Genomic DNA, 27,907 nt, shown 5'->3' with positions numbered 1-27,907 from the left:
GTGTTTTACACTTTGTTAAACCAATCAGAGCAAGACTGCTTCTGCGTTCAACAACACTGGAGGACAGTGAAGACCAAAACATAGCAGCAGAACATAAATATCTGGGACTTTGAAACAAAAGGAAGAGAGTAGTGAGGAGAGAGCAAACAAGTAAAACATACTGACACTTTCTCTGGGACTAAGGTTTACACCTTGAAACCGTGGTTTATTCATCAGTACTGGAAAGTGCAACCTTCACCTCTGCACCGATTTTCTAATTCCCCCTGGGCCAAGGCCACTTGAGAACAATGCACTTCACTGTAAACAATCAAATATTGACCAAGTCACAGAATTTAGTCCAACACAGACATCGGCTTAATGCTTTACATCCTAAGCTATCCTCTTCAGAGTTGCATGTGGCACTGTGAGGTATATGCTATAATAACATTACCAATTTGTTACATGATCATTTCACAAGACATGGTTTGAATGCTAAAGTAATTTTTCGCAATGTATATAATAACCTATTGCACTGATGATAACCTTTGACCTTCAAATACACTGGACACAAACTCCCTCATCAAAACGTTGATTAGTTCAATCAGGAGCCTCATCTAAAAACAAATGCCTTGATTCCATCCTTTCTTTGATTCCAAGAGACCTCTTCCAAATCTGCTGATGCCCATTTTAAATGAGCATAACACTCAGCATAAATTCAACAATTGTCTATTTTAGAAGGAATCACAAATCAGACTCACTTCGACACACACACTGTCGCTCTCATGTTCTGTAATTTACAGCACAGGTATGTAGGCAAGAATGGGACGTTAATCAAAACTAACATGGGCTTTATATACACAACAAAACCGTGAGTGTTGGTTTGTGCACAATTCAACCCTAGCTGGCCACAGCCAGAAATACCTTTCCATGTACTGCTACAAAAAGAAGCCCCTTCATCGAGTCTTTAACAGAAATAGTGCAACTCTGCAATCCTTCTATACATTGGATCCCTGGTTTATATGCAGTGTACTAACTAGACAAAAAATGCATCCTTTAGCTGTCTGGATCCAAAATTGGTTCCACCTTAAAAAAAGAACATTGAATATTTACAGCTAAGAGTAAATATAGTGTATTCCTGTAGAAGAAGAGCCAATATCTTAAAGCAGGAATACTGCTGCACTGTGTTTTCATTAGTGCTATTATTGCAAAGTGGATATGGCAAAAATGATGGGGTATTTATGAATTATATCTCCAAGAGCACTGCTCCAAAAGGAGAGGTTCGGTTGCTGTTGTCACCCGATAGAGAGAAAAGAAGGGGTTCAGGATGTTGTTGTGAAGAGCTGTATAATAAAATCACTCCGTTAAATGTCTGGCAAAAATAATTGTGAATCCGTCATCTCATTCCATCTCTGTTACTACCATTCTCCTACTTTATATATGGTGTCCAAAGATACCAGAGCACATCAGTGAGGAGTGCAACATTGTGTGGTCAACAGCACGGAGTCATTACAGATGGAGAGGTGTCCCCGCACCTCTTTTAGTGCCCCTGCAGTGGAGCAGATCTAAAAATGGGAGAAGTGGAACCAAAAACATGTCCTGATGGGTTCTGGAGACGTCAACTTATCTCAGTGTTGAACAAATACACTAACAGTCTTGTGATTATATTATTTTTCCGACCTTACAACACAAACAGATGTTGCATCTCCGGATGTGAAACAGCTTTCTTTTTACTTAATCATCTTATAGAGGGTGTCCACTTCCAACGTCGTCAGTAAGACATCCAAATATATTTGGGTCACTGTTTGTACTTCTTTGTGTCTGTAATTGTCCATAATCCCATCTCTATCACTGTAACTGCGTCTCAGGGTTGACACGGTCCTGGAAGATGTACAGGTTATTGGTGGCTGCTATGGCAATGATGTTCTCAGATGGGTGCCAAGCCATGTGCAGGATTTTCTTGGTAAAGTCCAGGCTATCAACGCCGACATCTCCGCGGCGACGCTTACCGCCGCTATACACACGTCTGGTTCGCAGCACTGCCCGAGGTTTGCTACTTTCTCGCCAAGCCTCCAGGGTTACGCCTCGCCCCGTCTCCCTGTCAAACATCCGGAAGAAGCTGTTGTACGCCCCTGTCATGATCACGCTGAGGAAAAGAGAGATTGAAATAATGAGATGTCATATTGAGAAGGGCAAGAGAATGCAGTGCAAATATCGAACAGAGGAAAAAGTATGGTTCGCAGAAGGGAAAGAAAGTGAAAAGAAAGAAAGTCAATTGAAAGCACACGGATTGATTAGACGTCTGCAAAGCCTGTCTCTGGGATTGATTTAAATGTCGGATAATGGCAGAGGCAGAGCATATAGGGGATTACTGAAAGCAGAAACACACTCCCCCTCTTTTGCTTTCTAATGGAATTAAATATACTGTACTTTGTCTTTCTTTGCTGCCATTTATCTCTGCCACTTACCTGTCTGAGCTGTTCCAAACACACTCAAACTTGTCGAAGATGCAGTCGTTTTCATAGAGGGAACACAGCTTACTCCTCAGGTATTCATGGACCTGGGGACCGAGCAGACAGTCAACCTTAGTTCCTGGGGTAGATCAGAACTATACATGGTGGTTTAGTGGATCGACAACATGTGTAACATCTACAACAACAAGCTGGATGTCATATTCAACAAATACAGGCTGCAATGGTTACAGTTACTGGACATATTTACATTGAACGGTCTCCTATTATACTATTTTTAGACATATATTATAGGTCTCAGATATATAAAAAACATGTCTCTGAAGTGTTTGGCTCAAAATACCAAACAGATCACACATTCTAGTCATGCCTCATATCCCTCTATTTCAGTCCTGTTAGAGAAGTGCTGATTCTGGGTCTGTAGCTTTAAGAGAGAGACGAGAGCTCATGCAGGAGAATTCTACCGAGATACTCAGCTAAACGCTGCCGTGATTAAACGCCATATTGTGTTCCAAACCACATCAAGGATTATTTCTGAAACAGTATGGAGCTCAAATGCTTTTTCTCTTGCGGGTTTACCACAAGGTGAGTTCCTTTGTATACCCTGCTTTTTTAACGCATACTCTCTCCAGTACAGGTTAGCTCTGAGTGTTAGCGATGCTTGCTAATGTAAACAAAGACCATATTACATCCAAAACACGTTGCACATTGTTTCTGATACAGAGACGTTTCTGAAGCCTGCCCACATTTCCGATATTACATCATGACCGCAGCAAATCTGGATCAGCTCCGTTGTACCCCCGTTTTTAGAAATGTGGGTAAGGAGGAAAAGATGTTCAGCTTTTCACTGACACATGGAGACAAAGATCAGGGAGCAGATGCGCTAACATACCTGGTACGTCTCCACAGGCCCCTTGTCCATGTTCAGGTCCCACACCTTGGCGGTGAGGTAGTCTCTGGTCAGCAGGTAACGTCCACTGTGGCTGAACTTGACGTCCGACACAGAGGAAATAATCTCAGAGAAGAAGGACCGACTCCCTGGATCCTCAGGTTCCTCGAACACTGACCAATGACAGAGTGATCGATTATTCACAACTATCATTGCATATTTTGTTTTGCAAAATGTTGTGAATGTCCACAACATGCTCACATTTGGTGTGTCTGTCACAGAGAGCGGAAGATCTCATGTCACAGAGGCGCAGGGTCCCCTTGCTGCTGCTGTACACAAACAGGTGGCAGTGGTGGGGGTGGAACTCCGCTGCCGTTATCACCTCCGTCAGATCCTCCATGTTGGCTGGTTTGATGTCAACAATATCTGAGAAAAAGGTCTGTTAGGGACTGAACATCACAGAGATTAAACCACAGCCTTGAGTATCAAAGGCTTCTAGGGTAGACAAAGTGTGATGACACATGTTGTGGAATATGGCCTAATACTTTTGCAGTGTAGAGTGACAAGGCACATTCGCAGAGGAATGACATACACAATAAGGCAGAGTGAGGGACATCACATTATCTTACATCCTTTTCAGTATTGTGTGAATGTTTAATTTCTTCAGTTCCAACATGTTCTCCCAACACCTCAATTTATAATCACAACCCCAAAAAATGCTTCCCAACCAACCCCCAATATGCATGCACGCACACTGCACTCCTCTCTCTGTTCTATTTGTGTCAGTCCTGCGTGGTTCAGTAGAAAGTGTACTGCTGAGTGAATAATTTAAAGTCTTCTTCCATAGATGCTTCTTTGATTTTCTAGGTCAGCTAGAATGGGAAATCACCACATGCCCCCCCCCCCGTCCTACAAGCTATGGCCTGCGCTGAACACACAGCACTCTAATCGAAACACAATCTTACCATAGTCACTGGCTGTTTGTATTAATTATACATCAAGGATGAATTGAGATCAGCAGGAATGTAAAAGTATATTTCAATTGTATGCGTTTTTAAAGAAATTGAATTGCGTGTGAGCATTAAGAACATGTGCATAAAGTTGAACGCTAACATATATAGGAGTTAGTGTGCACTAACAGTATACTTTAATACATAGATTCAGCGACAAATAAATGTTATCTGGCTCCAATCTAAATGTCATTATCTTTTAAACAACCTAATAAGATTTCATTGTATGTTTTGTTAATGACTTATGTCAACTAAACCCAAACATAATATTGCATTTTTATGACAGTATTTAAACTATTGTTTTAGAAAAAGTATTTTTACTTTAAAATCTATCCTGTTCTATTTTTCACATTACTGCTGCAGTAAAGACTATGATTATACTAATAGTTTAATAACAGTGATAAAGATGTCATTGTATTTTCAATCAGTTTCAGAATTTCTGGGCATTTCAAACCTTCCTTGAGTAAAAGATTATGTTACAAAAATAAATATGTATGATACAAAAAAAGGATACTGAAACTGCGGTCCGTGATGCCCAGGTTCCACATATTGATGCGGAGGTCATCAGCAGACAGGTAGGTCTCCCCGTCGCTGTTGACCGAGATGGAGTTGACATGGTAGGTATGTCCGTTTGAGAACACACGTCTGGGACGAACCTCCACCATCAGATCTGTGGGTCTCAGCACCGGCACCTTGGATAAGAAGACAGAGAGCGCATGACTGAAAGAGGCGGAAAGAGAGAGGGGGTAAGAAATAGGGTGATAGAAAAAAACAAGACACACAGGATATAGGACTTGAGAGTCAGGGGTCACATGAGGTCGCTACAACATTAACCTGATGGCAGATGGCAATAATGGTGACCTTTTATGGGCTTCTGTGTGTGTGTGTGTGTGTGTGTGTGTGTGTGTGTGTGTGTGTGTGTGTGTGTGTGTGTGTGTGTGTGTGTGTGTGTGTGTGTGTGTGTGTGTGTGTGTGTGTGTGTGTGTGTGTGTGTGTGTGTGTGTGTGTGTGTGTGTGTGTGTGTGTGTGTGTGTATTTATGTGTGTACCTGCAGAGAGGTGATGGTGGAGATGTCCTTGAGCCGTCCCTCCTCATCTTTCAGATTGTATCCCTCTGGTCTCTTGTCTCTCTCACTCACCTTCCACAGTTTAATGGTCTTATCTGTGACAGGCAGAAAGATGTGCACATCTCAGGAAGTTGATTTTGCTGAGAGAAAGCTGAGGATAATTGCTACACTCAGTGGAGAAGACACCTGATAATGATTTATTACTCAAATAGCTAGTTTCCACAGCAATTCAGATGATCATCTTATTACAGGAATATAATGAAAGCAAATATAACAATATTTGGTTTCACACCGGCAGGATGGTGCCACTTCTGGACCCACAGATGTGACTCCGATGACTGGCTTGGTGTCATATTTAACCCCTAGGTAATGGATGAAGCCAGTCCTTCCTGTCATTTTTTATATCAATCAAAACGTATGCATTTATCAGTCTATATCTCAACAAACAAGCTGCACACGGGTCTACCAGATAATCCTTACTTGTATTTAGAGATCTAGTTTATGTCCTTGGTTAACTGGTTTCTCACCATTGGTGGAGAGGAGGAAATGTGCTGCATTCTGCTGTGGCAGCCATCTGATCTTGTTGATTTTCTCTTCAATCTCCAGACTCTTCAGGTAGTCAAAGTCCGGCTCGTGGCTCTGGAATGTGCTGTAGACATTGTATTCCCCAGAGTCCCCTGTCTCCCCCACCTCCTCGGACTCCCCTTTAGACTGTCCATGGAAAATGAGGAAGAAAACAAAGTTTGGAAGAACGTTAATGTGTAATGTGCCGGTAAAGCCAGCATGCAGTGGTTAAGGGGGTAGGTAGTAACCAATAAGTCATGCTTTATGGACACCCTGGTCATAGGGTGATAGTTTTGATTATTTTACAGGTTTAACCCACATCTGTCTCTCTCTGAAAGATGACCACTCGGCCACCTTTATCCCCAGTGGCCAGCAGGTCCCCTGTCTGGTTGAACTCCACTGTAGAGATGACATCAGCTAAAGAAAAACAGAAAAAATGTGAGGCAAATAACGGTTAGAATAAAAGACAAAGGGCTGAAAGAGATATAAAGATGATAGGATTCCAAGAAGATTAAGTAGGCACAGGGAAAATGAGGGTGGAGAATTCAGAGAAATGTGGATGGGATAGACAATGAGAAAATGATTTATACATTTGAAAACGTGCCCCAACAATGAAGTGTCTGAAGTGATCAATGTCAACATCCATTCTCTATATTTAGCAGTGGTACGATAATGCACTTACAAAGCTGAAATGAATCCACTCACTCATACCAGCATGTTATCTGACACCACAGAGACAGCAATGACACACCGTCTGTTCTACCTTCTGTGACGTAGTCTCGCAGGAAGGTGTGGTTGATTTTGGGGCTCTCAGCGTCCTCGCCCATCTGAAGCTGAGGTAGGGTGACCCGCCAGCGCACCCGTCCTGAGGGGAAGGGTCCGATCCGTGCTCTCTCTCCCTGCCCAGGCTGCGCCCATGCTGCTGGGGCCTAGCGGAGTGGCCCGGAACAAGGCATCCTGCAAAACCAGCCAGCCGGAAGCAGAAGAGGTGAGAAGCGGAGATGGAGATGAGATTGGAGAGGGAGGAGAAAGACGGGTTTTAAGAAAGAAGAAAAGGAGTGAGAGGATGAGAAAATATTGGAAAGACAGGAAAGATGAAAGTGGTGAGGTAGAAGATGTGAGGGAGTGAGAGGAGGAGAGAAAGCCTGATGGTGAAGTTGGAAAGAAAAAAGAGGTAGGCTGTCATAGGCGGGCTCACAATACATGCACACAGCATACCAAATGGTGTGACCTTTGTTAGACATTCAAGACACTCATTAGCAACGATACACGTGTGCAAAAGAACAAGGCCTAGTCTGAAGCAAATCCCAGAGCTGTAGAATGGAGGAAAAACAACAAACAGCTCTAGCAGAGAAAGAGAGAATATAAATCCTTCTGTATGCACACAGAAACAAGAAGAGTATATAAGTATGTACATGTCTACTGTAACATTCAGCCTGTGTAGCTCCGGCAGAGGTAGTGAATGCTCGCAGGGTGTGGTAGTTCTCCCTGGTTACTTTGTAGATACCATCTCTCACGCACACACACTTCTCAAATAGATAGTCCTTGACGGAGATCAGAGGAGAACGCAGTGTCTTGCCTGTGCGGCAGGAGGGAGACAGGCCTCAGCACACCTACCAGTCTGCCTGCTGCTGCTGCTGCTGCTGCTGCTGCTGCTGCTGCTGCTATTCCTGCTGGCATGCGTGTGTGTCCTCTGCTGCAGAGTGCCTGAGCAGGCCTGTGTGTCTGTCCGAGGAGGAGGAGAAGGAAGAGAAAAGAGAGAGCAAGGGTGGTGGTGAGAGGAGGAAAGGCAAAGGAGGAGAAAAAAGAGAGAAAGAGAGAGGGATAATGAGGAGGATGGAGGTCCGCTGCCTGCTGATGCTGTAGAAGTGATTCTGTGCAGCATCCACTGTGTCATGGCAGCCTCTTCTTGGTGCAGCCAATCAGAGCACATCTGTCACCCATGGACCAGCCCACTGCAGATGATGAGGGAGTAAGAGGCCAGCAGAGGGAGCAGTTTGACAAACACGTGGTGTGTAAACACTGATTCAGAATAAAATGTGGGGTTTTTAAAGGAAGCGCTTTCAAACAAGATCATTCCTTACAAAATGTATTAAATGTACACACACCAATGATTGCGTCCATCTCAGAGACTGTGTATCAATGGAATAAGTGAACATTCAATGGAACTTGTTCTTCACTAACATATTTTGAAAAGCTATTTCCTATTGCTTTTTTGTTGTTCATTCTTTCAATAACAAAGAAGATTTTCCTGACTCTTTTTACATCTCTCTTGTTATCTTGCCCTTAAGTGATAATGTACAACGCTTGCATTAAAAAAAAAACATTACTGACATCCCTCTTTGTAAGCATTACTTTCTTTAAGCCTGCATGTACCAAGTGATTTTACCTCACACACTGACATCCTTTCTTAACACCGTAACTTAATTCCTGTTACTACGATACTGCTCATATTTTCTGTTCATTTTTTGCTGCACTCAAAGTACAATAAATATATAGGTCTGAATGTAGGGTTGGCCTTAAATTCAATATCATTGTTGACTGTTACAAAACACACTTCAATTTACACAGTACTTCGCAGAAGTGCAATTAAAGCAAAGCTATTCACCTATACCCCACAGTTCCTAACCTTAAAAATGTTAACTGTGCTTAGGCACATTATAACCAGAAGTGAACCAGAAATACTTATTTAACAAGAAGTACGACTAACTCCTGTCTGTGTTTCTTTGTGTTTTTATTGTGAAGATATCCCAGAATATGAGTGGGCAACCGAGTGTAATAATAATGGTAAAGTCACTCAAATTGAATTGACAGGTGGTCATGTAGCTCAATGCTTTTAGCAAACTATGACAGGGGGCTAACCTGTGAGCTAATCGAAGCTAAGCCCGTTTTTTTTTAACCTGTTCCATTAAAGCTGTAACGAAGTTTAAATGAGTTCCTTTTAATAAATAAACCTATGTTGTGCCAGACGTAAATTAAGGTCAGTGGATTACCTTAACGCAATCGTATCCACGGGCTCTTCCACTTGGCTCAGTCTGCCTCACAGCCTCCACCATTTCTCCTAGATAACTCACCTGGTAAAGAAACTGAGTTTAACGGATCTTTTTTCGCTCTACTTGAGCGAGGGGATGCCATGCCTCCAATCTGAATCGCTGGAGTGCATGGATCCTGACCGTACGACTCCCGGGCCGTCCTCTGCCGCTGGGACAGAGGAGTCCTTACGGAGGGAAACGGTGACAGCCCCGCTGATAGTGAAGGACATGAGCTGGTTCTTCTCCCCGCTGTGGAACCCTCGATCGAAGACGCGCAGCACCAGGTTTGAAGACGGTGTGAAGAGCAAGCAAGTCGAGGCATGGCTGGATGACCACTCCGACTTCACGAGCTCGTACTTTTTACGCAGGGCTTCCTCGTAAGATATTTTATAGCCTACTTTAATCCTTAACTAGTTGCATCTCTGAATACGATTTGAAAAGTCTGTGCCTGGCAGAGGTGTTAAGTGTTTACTCAAGTAGGCTACTGTACTTGAGAACATTTTTGAGATATTTGTACTTTAGTTGTGTATTTCCATATGCTACTTTGTTCTTCTACTCCAATTCAGAGTCAAATCGTGTAATTTTACTCCACTGCATTTATTAATACCTATAGTTACTTTGCATATTTTGATTAATGATATGAAATATAATCAACACTTAAATAAGACTTTATTTACACCTGGAGTCAATTCACAAGCTACCCTGCAGCATACCAACTCATTTAAACTAGCTGCACCATTACCAGCTTTGATAAACACTTTAATGCACCAATAATTATAATCAAAACATTTAATATATGTTATTCTGAAATGGGACAATCTGCATAATGAGTACTTTTAATGTTGGTAGTTTAAGTAGGCTATAATAAGATGCCAGTACTTTTGTACTTTTACTTGAGTAACCTTTTGATTGCAGGACTTTTACTTGTAACAGACTATTCCTATACTCTGGTACTTCTTCTTTTACTTAAGTACAAGATACTTCTTCCACCTAATCTAATCTGTTTTTTCTGTAATTTCAGGGTCAGCGGCCCACAGGCAGAATCTCCACTGCCCAGGGTTCCCAGGAGCAGCTCTGACCACTCTGACCTGCTCAGGAAGGGTCATCATCATCATCATCTCAGACCTTCCTCTCCAATAAACAGCTCACGCATGTCAGCCTTGATGTACAGGCCCGTACCCCTTAGCTCCCATCTCAGTGCCACTCCTGATTGCATGGATCGATTCAGTCCTGAGGTGTTGGTCAGTCACTGCCCTTGCTCTCCTCGCTCTCCTCGCTCTCCTCGTTCTCCATTCCCTCCTCATTCTTCACGCTTCTCTTTTTCTCCCTGTCTTTCTCCCATTCACCCTTCTTCCCCTGATTTACCCCACTCCCCTCATCCATTGTATCCCACTGCTACAAATTCTGCTCTCTGTGGCCATGGTGAATACTGCCCATGGATGATGGAGTTCCTGAGAGGTGGTCTCAGCTCGATGGGTTCCATAGGAGAGCTCTGCCAGGGGGCTGTCCTACACACCGGGGAACTGCTGGCAGCTGAGTGTTGCTGCCTCTCTTTGGTAAAGAAGGACTGTGGTGGAAGCAACAGCTTGAAGGAGGTGGTTGCCCCAACAGCATTGGGGTGCTTGAGTGAAGGCATCCTCTACAGCCATGCACACCTGGAATTGCTGAAGGGTATCATGGGATGTGCAGTGGCCACAGGATCACCAATGAACCTGAGAGACGTGTCAGGGGTAAACCCACAAACTCACACATTAGTTGTAGTCTCCATGACTCTGCATCAACTCCACACATAACTCAAGTTGTTTTTTCTAGGGCAATGGTATTTTGAACATACTTTTTAACTGCTTGTGCAAATATATTTAAGTTTCTGCACTACCTTTTTAAAGGTGCACCATATTTATCTTGCAAAACAATCAGAGCAGGCTTTTTTGGAGGGGATCTTAAGCGAAAGGTGGCTTAAACAGTGCGTTTCAGAAAGACAGACAGACAGTAAGAGAACAAATATTTGTTTTGAAAATGTAAACATGTTCTATCAGTAACCCTATAAGTATGAACCTGAAATTGAGCGTAAGATGTCCCTTAAATTGAAGAATGTACACTAAATGCCATTTCCTGTAGGCCATGACATGTCAATTTAATGCAGTGTGAGTGTGTGAGGGAATCCCAGATGACGCACCTGCTTCTAATCCTTTAAGAGACCAATTAACCTCTGTCTATTGAGACAGTGATGTACTGTACTCAGTAAACTGTCCCTGGCACACACGTACACTCACCAACTTAAAGAGAAAAGACGGCACTGCTCACTTACAGGCTTAAAGGAGGTGCCCACACCTACACTCTTTCTCCTCGCCAGCAATGTGATCAGGAAGCAGTTGGCAGATTATCCTCAGACAGTTTGGGTGTGGGTGGCTACTTAGTCATAACCTGTGGGACACCAAGGTAATCCTGGCTAAATAATTGAAAGCCGATGAACAAATATTGTATAGTTTGGGTGAAACGCTTTTAGCTGCCAAGTTATAAGAAAAGATGTTGAAAAAAGTGTTTTAACGACACATAGTGTTGCATTTAGATTTAAAAGAGTGATGTGCTTTTCTGCAGTGCTATACTAATTCGGTGTTCATTGTTTTCCCTCTCAGGACACCAGATTTGGCTTAGATGACGATCAATCATCAAAGATCAGGACTGTTTTGATTGTTCCCATCAAGAACCACAGGGGAGAAGTAACATTTGTCTTCATTTCTTTTCAAATGTGATATAATATATGTTTTTATTGCACATGCCCCAATGCTTATGCAGGGAAAATATATAAACACAGTCTTATAGAGCAGTGTGATGTATTGTAGAGATCAAAACACAGACTGGCAACAATACAACTTTTAGCGATGTAAAGACATAAAAAATGTCTCTCTTTTTTTTAACAGGTGGTCGGTGTAGCAGTAATGATCAACAAGAGAAGTTGCTGCAATGGATCGGTTTCTGTTTTTACCAATATGGATGAAAAGGTGAAGGACTAGAGGTTTGTGCTTTTTACTGCAGGCCAGCAGATGTTATTATGTATTAAAAAATATGTCAAATGTTTAGGTGCTGTCAAATCATATGGATGTATTGGGGCTGGTCCTGGATAATGTCCAGCTGTATGAAAGTTCAAGACAGGAGGCCAAGCGCAGTCAGGTAACACCATAAGAGGACAATATTGAATCTATTTATATCTATGATTGAATGTCTATGTAATCTGCGTGTGTGTGTTTGTGTGCATGTGTGTTTTGTGTCAGGCCTTGATAGAGATGGCCCAGGTTTTGTCGAAGAAGCACTGTTCCTTTGATGTTCTGCTGAGTAAGATGGCTGCCACAATCATGCCCTTCACACATGCTCAGTACTGCACCATCTTCATCCCCGGGAAGCAAACCTTGGATGAAAATGACCAGGTGCTGATAAATGTTTTGTTTGTTTAGAAAAGGGTGTTTTAAATAGTATCTCTGTATCATTACTTTCTGTTCTTCTCGTGCTTTTTCAAGTTCATTCTTCCTCTCTTTTTCAGATTTCATTCTCCAATGTGATCCACCTGGAGTGTGAGGAGCTCGGATCAACCTGCCAGATCTACAGAAGGTTCTGCCTGTTGATTCATAATGATTAATAATGATTATTGCTTGCTTGATAGCTACGTTATTCTAAAAACATTTGTGTCATACTTATTGCAAATATATAATGCAAATCCAAATGAAATGTTCCATAACTAACACCAGAAATTGGTTCCATGTCGTTTTTCAGGGAGCGTGACATCAGCGATATAGACCAATCCCATGCCCTACAATCTCTGGTGGCTATGGAAACGTTAAAAAGGTCACAGATTTCTGAGGAAACAATAACGAGCCTGATCTGCTGCCCTGTCAGAAATGAGAGGTCTGCAAATGTTATTGGTAAGTCTCTTATGGATGGCAGTGGTCATGATACAGTCTCAGCTGCACTCAAACTCCTCCTTTCACAAACTGTAGGGCTCCCACATGGGACTTGTGTCTATACAGTTATTAATGCTTGGCACACTTAAACAGACAACATTTGCCTGGAAATGGAAGTCAGCTGTTGTATGATTCAGACTTGGGTAAAGGTTTAATTAAACACATTAAAACTGTCCTCTATACCTTTCTTTTTCGTCACATAGCGGTGTGCCAGCTGATGAAGAAATGGAGCATAGACTCAGATGACATGGAAGCTTTTAACAGATATGATGAGCGCTTACTAGAGGACCTGGCGCTGTACTGCGGTCTGGCTCTGCAGTATGTTAAGGCTGTGCTGATCACTGAGGAGCGCAGGGCCAGTATAGAGGTCACACAGGAGGTGGGTAACCCCGTTATTATACTCGCATCATATTTAGCTTGCAGCCAAGTTAACTTTCTAGGATGTTTGCAACTATACCTAATATTCTCTTCACAGGTTCTTGCCTACCACATCACTGCAGCAGAGCAAGAAATCCAAGCATTGCAGGTGATTCTTAGCTTTCTTTGATATTACCAATTTCTGTCATTCCAGTCTACCCAATTGTTCTGACTTAAACTCAACGTTTTTTTTTAATGTGTTTTCAGGAGGCCTCCATTCCTTCTGTTGAATCACTGCATATGCTAGACTTCCATTTCTCAGAGTTTGGTCTGCCAGAAGAAAGGAGCACTCAGGCCACCATTCGAATGTTCCTGGACCTTAATTTGGTGCAGGATTTTAACATTGATTACAAGGTAACTAACCATAATAATAATAAGGTTTCACAGGAGAGGGTATCCAAATAAGCCTATATAAAAATGCCAAGCATAGTTTTTTTCCATAATTTTTGTGAGGGCCTTTTTCTATCTTTAAGTTAAGTGTGACTTATTACAATTAACAGTTCACCTCAAGAGTTTAACTGTTGGCAATTTAAAATGAAAAAGACAATTAAAAGCATATTCAATTCAGAAATATAATACTTCTTCAGTTATTTACCATCTCTTTACACGTCTCCTTTCTCCAGACTCTCTGTCAGTGGGTGCTTTCAGTGAGACGTGGTTACAGGAACAGTGTGCCTTATCACAACTGGAGCCATGCACTGAGCACTGCTCAAAGCATGTTTGCTATGCTCATGGCAACAGACCAACTCAAGGTAACTAAGTATGTGTGTTTTTGTTCTTGTGCATGTACTATAGCTGTCACAGCAGAATTCTAATATGTAAAAATGATAATGTAATGTCAATAATGGCAATCATCTAATCTGATTTTAAATACATCCACAAAATGTAGTTATCTCCATTTATGACAAAGTCCTTGAATATTATAAGCATTTTGGTGAAAATGTTGCTGTGGAGCATATCTTGACCATTGCACCAAGTTGGTGAAATTCTACAGTGTCTATTTTTAGTTCCTAAGTTTAGAAAAGTTCTGAAGTTTGAAGGACTGCAAGGACTCTTTGGTGAAGACACTCTTAGTAATTTCAAATAGGATTAATTTCAGACCTCCCCAAAACACCTTAACTACTTTCCATGGGGATCACAAACCTTCCTAAATCTGCTCCCCTCTCCAATCCTCTCTCACATATTTTAGTCTCTTATCTCTCTCTCGCACAAAGTGAGTGCATGCCTTCCTCTCTTGGCTGGACTATTTTAATGTTACAACTGCAGTGCAGACATGTACATAGTACAATATGCTTTCATTTACAGAAGCAGGGAAATTGGTTATATCTAGGCTACACAGGCTCCGCCCTCTACTGGACTCTATGGGTACTACCTCTTAACCATACTATGATTCACCTACTGAGATATCTATAAACGGGGCGGGCCTACCTGAATGCGTGTGCAAGCCCACCGTATATAAGACGGCCACGCCTCCTGACTGTCATCCTTTTCTCTTCAGCGAGCGAGCAACAACTGAAGCAGAGAAAGTAAAACGTTAGAAAGAAGAAGAAAGAGTTATCATACCTTCACGCCACTGAAGAGTCGCCACTTCTAGAGGTTTTGTAATACAATCTCATAGTCATGGCCAGGTCCAGGGAAGAGGCAAACACAGCCCAATTGATCCAAGTGGATTACGGCCAATTGGAAGAAGAGCAGTCCCATACCTCACCAGCAGGTGGGATATCTGGGAATTTTTGCTCGATGCAGGCAGACTACGTGCCACCCTGTCAGAGAGCAGGCAGGCATCCCTGCTTCAGGCAGTTTGCAGACTGCGACAGGGGGCAACGGTGACAGCTTTGACCATCATGCAGACTCTGGGTCTCATGGCGGCTGCTCACCTCCTGGCAGAGTCCTGCACGGGTCTGATTTTCAAGACCCGCTCCCGCCCCGTGACGTGCAATACCGAACCCGCCCCGCTACCTGCACATATTGCCAATTAGTTCCGCAACCCGACCCGACCCGTCGGCACAAGATCCGCAACCCGACACGAACCCGCATATATATGAGCAGTGAAAACGTGCAATTATTAACACACGCAGTTGCATATTTGTCTCAAAAAGCGTGGGATGTTGGTTATTTTCTCCATCTAGGATGACACCAAAAGCCTCCCAGACGTTGGATTTCGCTCTTGAGGAAGTGTTATTGAAAATGCTGTATTCTCCGCTAGAGAGCTTCACCTCAGCCATTTCGAATGTGGCTCGCACAGCAGCAGATTGATGCGCTGCAAAGGTTATGATTATGCGCGGTCCCGCGGGGGAGAGGTCTGAGGATTTTAAACATTAAACTAAATTATTATTATTTTAATATATTTATTATGCAATACCCGCGACCCGACCCGCATCATCTTTGTTTTACCCAGAACAGAACCCGGAAAAAAGCGTTTGAAAAAATACCACCCGCGAATCACCTTTTTTGCGGGTCACCCGCGGGTACCCGACCCGATGCAGGACTCTGCCTCCTGGTACCGCTGGGGTTACTTACTCGCCTGCAGAGGTAGTTTTCCGGCCTTCGTTTAGATCCCAAGAGGCACAAACGACGTCTGGTGACCATCCCCCCCCTCAGTTGAGGGCAACCTCCGATACTGTCACGGCCCGTCTACACTACAGCGTCGAGAGCGTCGAAAGCTCCAAGCAGCTCCAAGCTGCCCATTCACTTTCAATGGGGTGACGTCACGTAGCCGCGCTTTTTCGCCGAACTGAATTGTGGGTAGCCGAGCGAGGCGTCTCAGGCGACCCAGGCGACCAGAAGTTGAACATGTTCAACTTCTGGTCGCCTGGACGCCGGAGTAGCCAGCGCCAGCCAATCAAATCCCGTTTCCCAAAATCTGACAGCTGAAGCGCTAGCCAATCAAACCGCGTCTAAGCTGGGAGAGATATCCCGCCGTTCATTTCTATATTTTCAAAAAAAGTCGGAGGAGAAACTAACTATCGCCGTAGCGAATCACCCGGTTTTGTATGACCAGACCCTCTTCACCTCCCGGGATACAAACCGGAGGAACCAGGCATGGAGGGAGGTGGCAGAGACAGTGGGGGAAACTGGTAGGTTTTCGCCTGTTTGGGGAGTTTATATATATATTGCTCGCATAAAATCCCCGGGGGTTTTTGCTTTGTATGTCGGGGGCGGGAGATTCATGTGATTGGTTGTTGGCCGTGTTGCTTGAATAAAATCCCCAAGCTCCAGACACGCCCAGCTCCAAGCTATTTTTGGAGCTGTAGTGTGGACGCTCCGTCACAGCCGGAGGAGAAGAAGTTGCGGTGCAGTGGCTGTTAACCAAAAGCCGGTCAGGGGCAGTGTGATGGGTCGATGTTGTTGGACGACAGGGCGTTTATGCATCAGGGTCACTGTACCCATAGAGTCCAGTAGAGGGTGGAGCCTGTGTAAAATATAACGGGGGTTACGTATTGTAACCCTAGGTATATAAGCACAGGCGGAGCCCTCTACTTGGGGCCCTGTCTGTCCTATGCCGCTCGCTGAAGAGGGTGTAGGATGACAGCCAGGAGGCGTGGCCGCCTTATATACGGTGGGCTTGCGCGCGCATTCAGGTAGGCCCGCCCCGAGGGGCCGGCTACATTTATAGATATCTCAGTAGGTGAATGCTCGCATTTTATGGTTAAGAGGTAGTACCCATAGAGTCCAGTAGAGGGCTCCGCCTATGCTTATAACACTAGGGTTATAATACGTAACCCCTATTACTTCACTTCATCTTTCTCTCTCTTTGTCCATCACGTTCTGTTTTTAGACTATTTTTTCCCGTCTGGAGATTTTAGCACTGATGATTGCCACTCTGAATCATGATATTGACCACAGAGGAGTCAATAACTCGTACATTGAAAGGTAACAAATAATGCATCTTCTTTTACGTAGACTCAAGTTTCAATTTTTCTCAAATAAGTAATCTAATCCAATGCTATATATTTATTTTTCATTTATATTTGTTTTATATAAATACTGGTTTCAGTTGTCAGTCACTGTCTTCTTTTGTTCAGCCAATATATATATGTAACTCTCTCTCTCTGTCTTTCTCAGGACGCAACAGCCTTTAGCTCAGCTGTACGGACACTCTAGTCTGGAAAACCATCACTACAACCTGTGCATCTTCATCCTAGACAACACTGTAAGACATCCTCCATTAATCTTTTCATTCATATATTTCTCAGCCTTTGAGTCACTAGTGTATGCACTCAATCTTTAACAGTTTTATCATATTTAACCACTTGTAAACCATAATATAATACTATATTTTTCTTCTGTCTGTGTCCATCTGTCTTTTTTCTGTCTTTTCAATTTAATACACATGTTTTGTCACTCTCCTACTCTGTGTCTGTCTCTCTCGTCCTCTCCCAGGGGAGTCAGATCCTCAGCAGCCTCTCTGCAGAAGACCACAGAGCTGTACTACACATGCTCAAAAGGGCAATCCTTGCAACTGACCTGAACGTCTACATGGAGTATGTTAAAACAGAAAATGTCAAATAGCTTTACCTTCAAGCATTGTGAACTTCTTATTTTAACCCTGATACACTTTTGTCTGCTTGTCTTTTTTAGGAGAAGAACAGAGTTCTTCAACCTCGCCAAGAAAAGCAGAGTGAACTGGAAGAGCGAGAAAAAAAAAGACTTACTGAGGTGAGAAATACATAAGAATCATATTTCATTTCATTTCAAACCTTTATTTAACCAGATTGGTCCCATTGAGATCATAGATCTCTTTTTCAAGGGAGACCTGCAGCAATTAGGTTCCACATGAAACATAAAACAATAAAGGACATTATACATTATATTTACAGGATACATAGTTATAGACATTTACAAGTGCCCATTGTATCAGCAAGCATTTCATTTAGCCTAGCTTTAAAAACATGCAGAGGAATGAGATTGCTCAGTTTCAATTCTTGCTGAAGATTGTTCCAAGCAAGTGGAACTGCGCACATAAAAGCTGTCTTACCTAAGACAGTCCTTGCTCTTGGCACATCTAACAAGACTACATCATGTGACCTCAGACAATAGCTGCTTGCAACTCTCTGTGTTATCAGAGAGCAGATATAATACGGGAGTTTACCCAACAAAGCTTTATAGATAAACGTGTACCAATGACTGAGCCTCCGTACAGAGAGAGATGGTAAACCTGCCTTGGTATACAGTGTACAGTGATGTGCAAGCGCTTTACAATTTGTGACAAATCTCAGAGCACTGTGATACGCAGCATCCAATTTGCTCAGGTAATTGGCAGGTGCATTCATATACAACAAATCACCATAGTCCAGCACAGGTAAAAAGGTCACAGTGACTAGCCTTTTCCTGGCCTCAAGCGAGAAACAGGACTTGTTTCTGAAAAAGAAACCTAGCCTAACCCTCAGTTTTTTAAGCAGGTTATTGACATGAAGTTTAAAAGAGAGACAATCATCAAGCCAGATACCAAGGTATTTGTAACAGGCAACAACTTCAAGTTTTGTTCCTTGCGTAGTTACAATATCTAAAACAGGCTCTGGTGTCTTTTTAGCTTTTAGAAAAGAGCATTACCTTGGTTTTATCCACATTTAAAAGAAGCTTTAATTCAGAGAGCTGAGTCTGAATAGTGTTAAAAACAGCCTGTAATTTAACAACAGCCTCTTTAATGGAGGGACCTGCACAATACATCACAGTATCATCCGCATACAAATGTAAAGTAGCTTCATCCACATTATCACCTACACTGTTAATATATATGGAGAATAAAAGTGGTCCTAAAACAGAACCTTGTGGTACACCATTAGAAATGTTTAACCATTCAGAAGACAGTCCATCAAAATGAACACATTTGGACCTTTCAGAGAGGTAGTTCACAAACCACCCCACTGCATGGCTGGATATGCCAATACTGAGCAGCCTCTGCTTTAAGATGCGATGATCGACGGTCCAAACGCTTTGGAAAGGTCAATAAACAGAGCTGCACAACTCTGCTTATTATCTAAAATACTCGTAATGTCATTCACCACTTTCATTGTGGCAGTGATGGTGCTGTGTTGCTTTCTGAAGCCTGACTGATGTTTAGGACAGGATGTCATTTGTACATAAAAACTCCTTTACCTGTTCACTCACTAAGCGTTCAAGAACCTTCGCCAGAACTGAGAATTTAGAGATTGGCCCTATAGTTATTTAAAATACTTGCCTCCCTTCCTTTTAGCAAGGCAAGACATAAGCTGACTTCCATACTTTTGGAATTGCATTTGTGCTGAGGTAGAGGTTAAAAGAGTAGTAAGAGGAAGAGCAATACAATCTGCAGCCATCTTTAAAAGAAAGGTTCTACGTTGTCCGGGCCAGCCGGTTTCTTAGGATCTAGCTTAGATAAGGCTTCATGAACAACATTGACAGTAAAAGGAGTAAAACTGAAAGGGTTTTCCAGACCACATTGTTCAGAGTCACGGATTGGGGTGTTTACAGAAGCAGAGTTAGAAACAGAATCAAACATAGAGCCACAGGACACAAAATGCTCATTAAAGCAATTTAACATGGTGGCCCTGTCCGATATAGAGCCAGATGCTGTGGTAAGGCACGGAGGTAGCTCATTACGGATCTCACCGGTGGATATCGATTTTATGGCTTTCCAAAATGTTCCTAGGATTATTTAGGTTTTCTGTGGTAACTGACAAATAGTACTTCGACTTAGCACTTTGACATTTGAAGTGAAGCTATTCCTTAGCTGCCTAAAACGCAGCCATTCTATCTCTGAGCCTGATTTCCTAGCCTTTGCCCAGGCCTGTTTCTCTCATGAAGGAGACTGGACAGTTCAGCAGAAAACCAAAGATTGTCTCGTCCCTTCACTCTAAATGTACGCAGGGGTGCATGTCTATCAATGATCTCCATAACACCAAGATAAAAATAAGACCATGCGGTTTCTACATCAGCACACAGATCCATGTTTCCCCAATCAAACCCAAACAGATCATGAACAAAACCCTGCTCCACAAAATGTTGTATGTCTCTTGATGATAATAAGAGGTTTAACCTTTTGAACCTTAGTGTCCCTAATTGTGGCTGACAACACAGTGATCACTCAGATCATTCGCAAATACTCCCACAGATAAGTATTTATAGGGAGCATTAGTTCAAATGAGATCAATTAGGGAGGATTTATTAGGGGACTTAATATTAGGGCGAGTAGGACTGTCCACAATCTGAGTAACATTCAATGAGATACAAAGGTTTTTAAAATCCTCTGACACTGCAGTTAACCAGTCCCAGTTAAAATCTCCAAGTAGCACTATTTCCTTGTAGTCTAGTTGCCGATAAAAGATTTGCTAGCGAAAGACAAGGAGTCCTTGCCAGCTGAGGGGGGTCTGTAGCAGCCCACCACCATGACCTGTTGCCCCTTTGACACTTCTATATTTAAGGCTAAAAATTCGAATTGCTTACTGATAGATTTGGAAACTAATGTGGTTACACTGAACTTATTCTTAACATAAATGGCAACGCCACCACCTTTATTAGGCCGGACCGGAACGATACACATTATAACCATTTAAGGCAATGTCAGAGGCCAAAATAGATTTATTTAGCCATGTTTCTGATAAAACAATGACGTCAGCGTCAGTCGAGCTCGCCCAGATGCGGACAAAATCTAGTTTACCTAACAGACTCACACATTCAAGTGGATGAAAACCCAACCCAGACCTAGCTTTAAAATCAGCAGGAGTAGCGATCTGACTACTACTACTAGGTGGACCAGGGTTAGGTTGTACATTTCGTGACAGTAATAAACAACAACAAAAACTTTAGAAACACCTAGCATGCGGTGAGCCTGTGTTCTCTGTGCTTATGAACTACTTATAAACACACCTGCTGATAATAACATGAATGCAGGATATGGAAGTTGTGAGCAAGCCAGTCCAACAGTTATGGAAAGTTACCAATAAGATCATGTTACACTCCACAGGATATACATGTATATGTATTCAATATACTGTGTATATACACAGTAAAAAAACTGTGAGAGGAAGTGGTGGCGTGCCAAACCTAAAGCTGAGGCAAGCGCTAATGTAGGACTGCACATGATGCTGTGTGTGTGTGTGTGTGTGGTGTGTGTGTGTGTGTGTGTGTGTGTGTGTGTGTGTGTGTGTGTGTGTGTGTGTGTGTGTTACAGATAGAAAGTGAGACAGAGAGTGTGCATGCTGGGAAAGGGGACTTCCTTTTCTTGAGCAACTTTGGAGTTGCAACCATCCTGTAAAAGTCTTCCTCATAAAGCTGTATTGACTCAGTAGTTGACCAACGTCTATGACAGAGGCTGACATGTGTCTTTTTGTTTAGAAATGGGAAGCATGTGGTGAGTTCTCCAAAAATGCACCACTCCTCCGCTCCCTTCGCTGACTGCTAGTGGCTGCCCAAATCCACTTCTAGAAACTGGTACTGGCCTACTGTGATGTGAAGGGATCTGGTTCTATTCATCCTTACTGAGTGCTTAGCACTGAATATCTTCTGTCGAATATTTATATCAACAAAGTCACGTGTGACCTCGTATGACCCCGGAAGGCATAAGTTCTGGTGTTGTCAACGAGTTCAGTCCTATGGAATCTTCTCGCAGGAACACGAGATTCCGAGTGACCAAGAATTCTGGCGGTCATCCAGGATTCATAGGACCGTAGTTACATACGTAACTATCGTTCTTCCTACATCCAGGACATGGTAAATCCTACACTTCATCACTCTGCATCGTCCAATCGGCTTGCTACTTCCTCACTGCTAGTTGGACCCACACATAATACACACATGGTATGCTATCCTGGCTGCTAAATGGTAGAAGGAGATTCCTACTCATACCAGGATATCAGAAAGTTGACACATCTTCTGTCACAGATTGAAAACTCACCTATTTCCACTGCACCTGGGCCAATAAAATATATATAGAAAATCTCTTCTGTGCGGGCACTCACAAAGGTTTGGCTTTAAGTGAAGCTAATGCAGTAGCACTTAATCTGGTTGGGTTTATAGATAGGAAATGTACCTGCAGCATTGTTGTTTCTGAGTTTGTTTCTTCATGGTTGAATATTATAGTCAGTCGCTTTGGATAAAAGCACCAGCTAAATGAAATGTAATCCAAATGTAATGTCAATCCAAAGCGTATATATTTTCTAAATACTAAAACATCGACTACACTAGGCCAGAGATAAAAAAATATATAGGATACCATTACTATTTTGTGAAACACACCACACTCGACTCCACCAACACAAACTGTACACTATAAAAGTCGTTTCCTTTATTCCTGGTTACAAAATGGATCAAATGCAGGTATTGTTTCAATATTACTTGAAAATGATGTCGAGCCTTAATAATAACATTCGTTATAATTCTCAGGACAGAGGTCATGATCTTACGCTGAGATTGAACTCAAAGACATTTTTAACCATCAGAATGAAGAAACATATGGCCTCCAGGTTAAAGCAGCTCTCTTTAATGAAAACATAAATCACCCATGAGAATATCCTCCTCTGTATCCTCAGTGCATGAGCAATGCAAATATATAACGTGGTAATAACAGAGGATTCCCACAGCTGCTGCTTGTTTTCATGGGGATATGAATCGGCCCTGTGTTCTCTAAGATAAGATCGGATTAAATTAAAATGATTCCTAAGGGAAGCTGAGCTATTACAGCAGCTAATAAGTTACAGAAAAACAAATAAAGCAAAGAGTGAAAGCACATACACCATGTGAAAACTGCAGCACTAGGACGTCCATGAAAAAAGGATGCATGAAAATATTACGTGGGTGTGCATCAAGAGGATAAAGTAGTAGTATCAGTGTTGAGCTGCAATAAACAAAGAGTCAAATGATCAAAGCTCAATGTGAGCTGTGCTGATATTCTGTGAGAAACGTTCTACATCTGTGAATAAATGGCCATACTGCAACTTACTTTAAAGAGGCCCTGTTCTGATGTTTGGGTTTTCCCTCTCTCTCCTGTAGTGTGTTCTGTAGGTTTCTGTGCATGTTAATGGTCTGCAAAGGCTAAAGTCCCTGAGTTTCTCTCACACACTCCCATTTATTTTTATTTTCCTTAAAGGTGGGGTAGGTAAGTTTGAGAAACCGGCTCGAGATCGCTAGAATTTGAAAATACACAACCGTAGAAAATCTGCCACTTCCTTATAGAGCCCCTCCCCCAACACACACGAACCAATGAGGGAACGAGATAAGTTTGTGCCCCGATGGAAGGCTGACAGGCAGGTGTTTAGCCGAGCCGGCTAAACGGATTGGTTGTACTTTTTACAGTATTACGGCTTCTACAGATGACTTTTTTTTTATGGATTTTTTGTCAAAGCACTTCAGATATTCATTGCTATCGGGATGTTAAGAGCATTCCATGGAATATAACAAAAAGTGTATCTCGAGCCGGTTTCTGAAACTTACCTACCCCACCTTTAATTGGCTTTGATTTGAACTATTCACCAGAATGATCTGCCTCGTTAGAACAATTATTTGTAACATTCTTGAACCAATTCCCATAACCTGTCAAACACTATACCTTTTTTTTTTTTTTTTTTTTTTAAATCATATACATTGCTATTTCAGATTTGTACTTTTGTGTGTGCAGATGTAAAAAGACAGGTATTTGTCCTCGATGTTCTGTGCAGCATGTAAGCATATAATAAATGATGTGTCCTATGACTCAGTCGTATGCAGACATTGTGTATTTGGAAAGGACAATAACTCCTCCTGTGGGACTGTACTGGAAGTAAAGGCTGTACAAACAACTGTTATCAGGTTAGAATTTCTTGGTTTGAATCATTTTTGCCCTCTTTATTGTCAGAAAATATCTTGAATGTTAGGGTTTTTACCTGCTTATTTCTGACACTGCTTGTATTACAATTGTATTTATAGAAGTTCTTATTGCTGAAAAAGCTGTATAATAAAATAATAAACACTATGTCCTTATATCTGTCTATTATGTTGTTTTAAAACCATGTATTAAATGTTTGCCTATAACTGCTTTTTAAATATGCTTCAAAGAGCATTATACATACCTCACCATGCACAAGTTGTTCTGCTCCCTGAAGTATTAAACACTACAAGCATCCATTCTGTTTAAGAGCAGACCTCGGGCACACAAACATCACACACACGTACACATGCAGCCTCTAAACGCACATGTATGCACAGATGCACGCATTCACAAGAACTTGAAATGTATGCAGCGCCCACGCTCTCATAAACTCAAGCCGCGCTCTGTCCCTCCTCATGAGCTCCAGAGGGAAGACGCTGCATTTTTAATCACAGATTGGGTTCACAGCAGCGACGTGCCAGAGGGCGATTTCACTTAAAGAGACACTTCCTGGTTTCAGGTTGTGCTGAGGATAGACTCATACAGACACCACAATGTCGTCCCTGTCCTTTCTTGAAATGGTCCCACAGGCTTTTGTGAAATATGTTTTTTAAGTATAGTTTTCTGGGTATTTATTTCCAATTTTCCGGTAATAGGGATGGTTACACTTCTATGATTTTATGGATGAATAAAATTATAGCTCAGCTTGGATTTTTTACTTTTACAAGTTATTACTTGAAAAAGAAGAAGGAATTCATCGAAACATAAGTAAAAAAGACTAAACAAAATCTTTAATTCCACCTATTGGTACTTATTGAAGTGCTTCTGACAGACTTTATTGTGACATTTCAAAGGATATGACTCCTCAGGGTGTGGTTGTGAATATGTGTGTATGTATATAAAAGCTATGACTCAGTATCTATAACCTTGATGCCAGGCTCATTTGACTTCCGGCAGTTTTTTCCTCTAACACACACACACAGAAAACATTTCTCCCACACACACTTGCACTGCTAAAGTGACCCGGGGGAATGCAACCGGTAGAATGTGGACTATGTTGGTAAAAATAGCTTCTTCTACCATCACTAAAATACTCCCAGGCTTAACCCAGGCCTGACAGTATTCCTTTAGGAAAGTGAAGGAGCACACCGACAGAGAAAGACACACAACTGAGATTTTAAAGTATTCCAGGAAAGCCTGTTTTTTTGGCAGCATCTCTCTGACTTCAAATGTGTCTGTTTTACTTAGAGCAGGAAATAACTTTTCTGTAAACACATCGCTTGAAGCTACATCCCAAAATTAGGACCTCTGAAAAATGTTTGCTTTCCCATCAGACCGGAGACAAATCCATCCGAGCTGAGCAGGACAACTTTAGAGCAACACAACACGGGTCATGAATGTGATGGATCATGTTCTGCCTTTACAGAGGTTTAGAATTGGGAGAATGCAATCCTCTAATGTACCATGGCACCGAATGAGTCACACACACAAGCTGGACGTGTTGAGAGCATCAGGTAATTAAGGGAAACATGTTTGAGAATCTATCTAAAGCTGTTGCATGAACACTGGCATGCTGTGCATACTTCATAAGTAGAGGACATAAGGGGGCTGGGGATGAACTGAGAGAAAGTGGAGGACAACCACTGCTGGGCTCATAGATCAAAGGGGGTGAGGAAAGAGGGTGAGGAAAAGGGGGCAGGGAGAAGAAGAGAAGCAGAAAGAGAGGATAAGAAAGGAATGAGGAGGGGGATACATGTGGGAACCGTGCCAAAGAAAGTGTTTATGCATGTGACAGATACCAACTGTCACAGAGGGAGATGGAAGATGTCGCTGCTCTGCTTTAACCAGCCGAGGGTTGTTGCAGGGGATTGTTACAATGTGCTAAATGTGTCTATAATACATTAAGCTCCTCCTCGGGCCACAGCTGTAGTTAACTTCAGTAAAAGTGGAGGCCGGGCTGGTGGGGAATAACGTGTCAAAAGACTCTGGTGAAAAGTACGCAGCTGCTTCTGGTATGTTTTTACTCCACACACACTTGTTGTTTGTTGGATTGCCCCTACACACACTGTGCTCACTTCCCACCGACTGCTCACGGCTGTGTCCATCCATCATTTGGAGGATGAGTGCGGGATTATTCACCGTTTCCTCTGAAGTTTTGAAAAGCTAACAAACATCTTACCTGCGTATGCGTGGAGGTTTGGAGGCGGGGGCCCATCTCATCATCCGACTGCTGGCTTGTTTTATCTGGACTGTTCTCCTCCTGGACACACACACACACACACACACACACACACACACACACCCACACACACACACACACCACACACACACACACACACACACACACACACACACACACCACACACACACACACACACACACACACACACACACCACACACACACACACACACACACCACACACACACACACACACACACACACACACACACACCACAACACACACACACACACACACACACACACACACCACACACACACACACACACACACACACCACACACACACACGAGTTTAAGTTCCACGATGGTTTCATACCAGTGAAAAAAAAATTTTTTTAAAGATTTTTGTAATAATTATAATAATGCATTTCAATTTATATATTCTTATTTGCTTTTTCCACTGAAGTATTGATGAGAATAAAACAATCTATGAAGACCAAATTATATTGAGTTGAAATATATTTTATAAACCTTAAGTAGCCTCGTAAATTGTGTGCCAAATACCTCAATCAAACTATTTACATTTTGGGGGTGTGTGGGAGAGAAATTCCCTCTGGAGAGGGAGCACAGGGATTTGAGTCTTTGCAGACCGTTTCCACAGAAAGCTCTAGAACACACTACAGGAAGTACAATAGAGCCTCTTTAAAGAGACCTCCCTCCAGCTGAGAGCGTTCTCTACCAGCGCCCTTCTCGCTCTCTCCTCTCTAGATGTTTCTGGAGCAGAGGCAGGAAGTTGCTTCACTGAAAGATTGAAATTGTTCCTGAAAGAAGCGCTCCTCCTCCCGCCTAATCTTCCCTTTCTTCCTCTCTTCCTCTCATCCTTCAGCTTCCTCCTCTTCCTCTCCTCCCCCGTGACTCATTCATTTGATTCTCTCTCTCCACTGATGAAGAGAAGATTCAGGGTTCATGATGAAAACATAGCGTGCTGTTTGTGGAGATCATTTGGTGGGAAAACTCCTGCTAACAATGCAGCGCCTGCTGCCAGCAGAGTGTGGGATGTGTGTGTGTGTGTGTGCGCGCGTGTGTGTGACAGACCTTTACAGCAACTAGGAAATACAGTAGCCAAGAACAGATACTTTGTGCTTTATGTTTAGTGCATGTATAAGTGGGAGTCACGTTTGTGTGCGTGTGTGTGTGTGTGTGTGTGTGTGTGTGTGTGTGTGTGTGTGTGTGTGTGTGTGTGTGTGGTGTGTGTGTGTGTGTGTGTGGCAGTGTTGGGGTGTAACGCGTTACAAAAGTAACGGAGTTACAGTAATATATTACTTTTTGCTGTAACGAAGTAATGTAACGCATTACTAATGAATGTGGGTAATATATTACCCAATGCTCAGTGACGCAGTTACAACACATTTAAACCGAAATTAAATGGTGTTTTGTTTTTTAACAATGTACTAACACAGCGAGACATTCCGACACCAGACAAATTGTGCGGGTAGATAGTAAACCTGGTGTTTACCCTTCA

At 42.4% G+C, this 27,907-nt stretch overlaps 2 protein-coding genes across 5 annotated transcripts; one reads left to right on the top strand and one right to left on the bottom strand.

Annotated features, from left to right (window-relative positions):
* Window positions 1–85: 85 nt before the first annotated feature.
* LOC117445479 (serine/threonine-protein phosphatase 2A 55 kDa regulatory subunit B beta isoform-like) lies at window positions 86–9,236 on the bottom strand. Of its 4 annotated transcripts, none has more exons than XM_034081206.2 (11): window positions 8,970–9,236; window positions 7,594–7,931; window positions 6,740–7,121; window positions 6,296–6,393; window positions 5,940–6,123; window positions 5,395–5,507; window positions 4,861–5,038; window positions 3,598–3,762; window positions 3,340–3,509; window positions 2,445–2,536; window positions 86–2,122 (listed from the first exon to the last, which is right to left on the bottom strand). In XM_034081206.2, the coding sequence occupies exons 3-11, from the start codon at window positions 6,801–6,803 to the stop codon at window positions 1,825–1,827; spliced, it is 1,362 nt and encodes a 453-aa protein (XP_033937097.1). In that variant the 5' UTR covers window positions 6,804–7,121; window positions 7,594–7,931; window positions 8,970–9,236; the 3' UTR covers window positions 86–1,824. The 4 variants fall into 4 exon arrangements, with proteins under 4 accessions (XP_033937097.1, XP_033937109.1, XP_033937104.1 ...); XM_034081218.2 differs by having other exon boundaries at window positions 6,740–6,933; XM_034081213.2 differs by having other exon boundaries at window positions 7,594–9,236.
* A 935-nt stretch (window positions 9,237–10,171) lies between these two features.
* Window positions 10,172–18,044, top strand: LOC117445470 (cGMP-specific 3',5'-cyclic phosphodiesterase-like). The gene is made up of 15 exons (XM_034081193.1): window positions 10,172–10,738; window positions 11,645–11,728; window positions 11,930–12,010; window positions 12,090–12,179; window positions 12,281–12,433; window positions 12,547–12,614; window positions 12,777–12,925; window positions 13,168–13,343; window positions 13,440–13,490; window positions 13,589–13,735; window positions 14,005–14,133; window positions 17,160–17,254; window positions 17,447–17,534; window positions 17,765–17,865; window positions 17,963–18,044. Exons 1-15 carry the CDS (start codon window positions 10,172–10,174, stop codon window positions 18,042–18,044), a joined length of 2,061 nt encoding a protein of 686 aa, XP_033937084.1.
* The last annotated feature ends 9,863 nt before the right edge of the window (window positions 18,045–27,907 follow it).

This window comes from Pseudochaenichthys georgianus, chromosome 1 (genome assembly GCF_902827115.2).
Source record: "Pseudochaenichthys georgianus chromosome 1, fPseGeo1.2, whole genome shotgun sequence".
Classification (NCBI taxonomy): Eukaryota; Metazoa; Chordata; class Actinopteri; order Perciformes; family Channichthyidae; genus Pseudochaenichthys; species Pseudochaenichthys georgianus.
This window is presented reverse-complemented; position numbering and strand designations above follow the sequence as displayed.

What these genes read in the sequence shown, in the direction of transcription:
- LOC117445470 (XM_034081193.1), top strand. Translation starts at nt 10,172, where the DNA reads ATGTACAGGCCCGTACCCCTTAGCTCCCATCTCAGTGCCACTCCTGAT. An exon ending in ACCTGAGAGACGTGTCAGGG is followed by an intron (nt 10,739 to 11,644) that starts GTAAACCCACAA and finishes TTTCCCTCTCAG; the next exon opens with GACACCAGATTTGGCTTAGA. An exon ending in ATTTTAACATTGATTACAAG is followed by an intron (nt 13,736 to 14,004) that starts GTAACTAACCAT and finishes TCCTTTCTCCAG; the next exon opens with ACTCTCTGTCAGTGGGTGCT.
- LOC117445479 (XM_034081213.2), bottom strand. Translation starts at nt 6,803, where the DNA reads ATGGGCGAGGACGCTGAGAGCCCCAAAATCAACCACACCTTCCTGCGA. An exon ending in TCTTTCAGAGAGAGACAGAT is followed by an intron (nt 6,124 to 6,295) that starts GTGGGTTAAACC and finishes TTCCATGGACAG; the next exon opens with TCTAAAGGGGAGTCCGAGGA. An exon ending in GTTTGGAACAGCTCAGACAG is followed by an intron (nt 2,123 to 2,444) that starts GTAAGTGGCAGA and finishes TCTTTTCCTCAG; the next exon opens with CGTGATCATGACAGGGGCGT.